Source organism: Photinus pyralis, unplaced genomic scaffold, assembly GCF_008802855.1.
Source record: "Photinus pyralis isolate 1611_PpyrPB1 unplaced genomic scaffold, Ppyr1.3 Ppyr1.4_LG10, whole genome shotgun sequence".
NCBI lineage: Eukaryota > Metazoa > Arthropoda > Insecta > Coleoptera > Lampyridae > Photinus > Photinus pyralis.
In genome coordinates, this window is record NW_022170250.1 from 19,178,435 (window position 1) to 19,181,611 (window position 3,177).

The following is a 3,177-nucleotide window of genomic DNA, read 5'->3' on the forward strand; positions in this document are numbered from 1 at the left end:
ACCTCGAAGGATCGTTGGAATTACTACCGGGTGTCTGGAGAAGGTCATAGAGGACTTTCTGTGGCAACATGGAGGGTCTTCCTGAAGTGCAAAAACTTCGTAAGATCCTTTTGAAAGACCCGGGGCAATAAGTGAGGGTTCCGTGCGGGAGATATCCTCCGTTGTCGGGGCCAGGATTAAAAACTGCGTGACCAGTCAATTTCAAGTCTTTTTAACAAGGCCCCTTGATAAATCTGGGCACTGGATGGTCATGGTCAACTATCCCCTGGATAACATTGGGCTTGTGGAGGAGCCCACGTGCAGTTTCTGGGGTGAGGCAGATGAAACTACCGAGCACGTGGTCTGTCACTGTGGTATCTGGAACCGAGGAGGGTGAAGCAACTCAGGCTAAACAGGATCCCACCCAAGGTACAATGACGTCTAGTGCAAAAAAAGCTTTATTGCGCATACAGTAGTTACAAGTGTTTAATTAACATCCACACACGGTTCGAATCCATGGTCTTATTGCGGCAATCGATGAGTAAACATCGGGTTTGCCTTGGGCACAAGGAGACGTTCCCCAAGAGACAATTCCGTGAAGCTTTGTGGTTCCGAAAATTCCTCCTCGAACTATCAAGGGGCTACCGACGTCACCGACACACGCGCCTTTGGCAGATTTTCCCTTCGTGCAGAGGTTGTAGTTAGTTATCGGCCGATTGTGGAGCGTACTACATTGGTCACTGGCAATGGACTTCAGTTCAATGGCCATGAGATTGATGGAGGCGTTTTTGAAGGGATATCCGGTTGCACCGTGTCCGCAGAGCTCCATGTCCTTTCCGTCTTTAATGGCCTCCTTGGTCATCTCTATCTTTTTGATATTTTTACCGGATAGCTTTCTGGTGAGCTTCAATAGGGCGGTATCGTTTGTCTTCATGGTCGGATTGAACCAGGGATGGATTTGGACGGCTTGGACGGCGTACCGGTCTCCAGTTTCGTTCAGTGCTGCCACTCCAGCCACCACGAACAGATTGTTCGGGCTCACACTAAAAAAAGACTGTCCACACTGGATCCTTGACAACTGTCCACTCACCCCCTGACGCACTGCGCAGCCGTTGCAACCCAAAAATCGTCGATAATCGCTCCACCGCAAACATATTTGTTGGGATACGTACGGATCGAGACGAAAAAGGGAAAGTCGCTTATCTTAGCCTTTTTTCCTCCAACAATTCTCGGCTCCAAGTTCGATTCGACGCTTGTCAAACCTACAAAAATGGAATTAGTGGTACGAGTAACACAAAAAGAACGAAAATTAATACTTAAAGCAAAAATGGCGGCAACAAGTAGATACATGGTGTCCATGGTTTCGTTATACTAAAGAAGTAAATTGTGAAACGGACATTGCAGTTTAAATACCATTACTATCGGTAATCTAATCGGCAAGTCTACTTAAGATTCGATTTTGAGAAACGCTCGTGTAAGTCCCCCTGATAACAGCAAAGAATCAGCTTTGAAGTGGATCGTAATCTTAAACTGAATCATGTGCTTCGGCATGGCAACACCTTTCGTGCTTCAGAGCGTTTGAAGCCATTTGCAAATTACGGCCCAGGGATTGTTAAGGTTGCCTCCGTTCGGAGACCTTCTTGGTCTCGGATATTATTTGTAATTCGAGTTAAAGGGTGCCATACCAGGAAAATTGCCCCTGTTTACCTTATCAACCTTGACGCCGGCCGTGGGACTTTTCAAGTTACCTGGATGATTCATTTTTTCGGAACCTCAAGGCCTCATTTTATGACGGTATAAAGGCTCCTTTGGAGTACTGGAGGTGCAATGGTTATCGAGTTTTTTAATGACTTGAAAAATCTCATCATTTTTTTTGTGAAAAAATTATCATTTCGTCTTCTCTTAAGAAGTACTTCGAAGGATGCTACACCGAGGGGTCTGGGAGATATGGAAAGTTAAAATATTTTAGGATCCTCTCCGGATGCAGCTCCCTGATGTGCTGAGGGACTATTGTAACCTCGGCCAGGTCTTCTTTTCTTTGTCAGGATACAGCCTCACACCAGCAGAATACGTGTTCCGCTGTCTTTTCCTCCTGGAAGCAGAGGCGTCCTATGTTATCCTCTTGAGAATTTACTCCCATTTTTTGGAGATGATATTTCAGGAGGCAGCGTCCAAACAACCTTAGTTCACTTTTTCTGAGTGCTAGCAACGGCCCGGTTTTAGTCTCCTGGCAACTAATCAGTTTCTTGGATTGTCTTAGTCCAAGGACATAATCCCATGGACTCTTCCACTCTGTTCTGAGCTGATTTTTTATCACTCCTCCAGCTTGACTTGCTGATGCTCCACAGTATGGTTTCGGTCCTTAGCGAAGTGGTCAGCCTCTCTGTTACCGGCTGCCCTCACGTTCCCTGACACCCACACTAACGTAACTCGATTACGTCTACCTATTTTCTCCAGTGTTGTGTGGTATTCCATGAGTGGCTTGGTGGTTAGAGAGAAGGCTATTAGGGCCTTGAGGGGTCCGTTAACTTGGCCCCCCCACTGAGAGATTTCATAGTCGTATTATTTTGAAATGAATGCGCTCGTTATGCGCTCCTATGCGCCACCGATAATAACTCTTGCGCCATTATCGTTTTTTAGAAATCCGAAAAAAACATTTGGGGGGGCCAAGTGAACGTAGCCCCCACCCCAGTACGTATTTTGTCCCTTGTAACTAGGTCACCTGATACATTTGGTTATGCGCTCAATTGCGCCACTTGAATTAAAGCTAGCGCCATTACGGTTAAGCCGTGACAAATTTTCAAAAAGTGGGGGAGCCAACTTAACGTTTTTAAAAGTTACTTTTTTTTAACATCTTTTCATACGAAATTGTACTCTCAGGTATGCGCTGAAATGCGCCGTAAAAACATATCTTTGCGCCATTATTGTTTTTGGTTATCCTTAAATATATTTGGGAGGGGGGGGGCAAGTGAACGGAATCCCCCATAACGCATTTTGCTACCGGTATTTGTGCCACTTGATACATCTGGTTATGAGCTCAATTGCGCCACTTGAATTAAAGCTAGCGCCATTGTCATAAAAAAATTTTAAAAAGTGGAGGGTCTAACTTAGCGTTTTCAAAAGTTATTTCCGGAAGTGCGTCCATTTTGAAAATATTTTACATCGATTCGGCCTTCGGAGTAACTCCTAAATACAAAT

The 3,177-nt window shown here is 45.2% G+C and overlaps 1 protein-coding gene across 1 annotated transcript; it reads right to left on the minus strand.

Annotated features, from left to right (window-relative positions):
* Positions 1–419: 419 nt before the first annotated feature.
* LOC116161669 (chymotrypsin-1-like) lies at positions 420–1,436 on the minus strand. The gene is made up of 3 exons (XM_031475102.1): positions 1,296–1,436; positions 1,070–1,241; positions 420–1,022 (listed from the first exon to the last, which is right to left on the minus strand). The coding sequence occupies exons 1-3, from the start codon at positions 1,336–1,338 to the stop codon at positions 470–472; spliced, it is 768 nt and encodes a 255-aa protein (XP_031330962.1). The 5' UTR covers positions 1,339–1,436; the 3' UTR covers positions 420–469.
* Between the last annotated feature and the right edge of the window lie 1,741 nt (positions 1,437–3,177).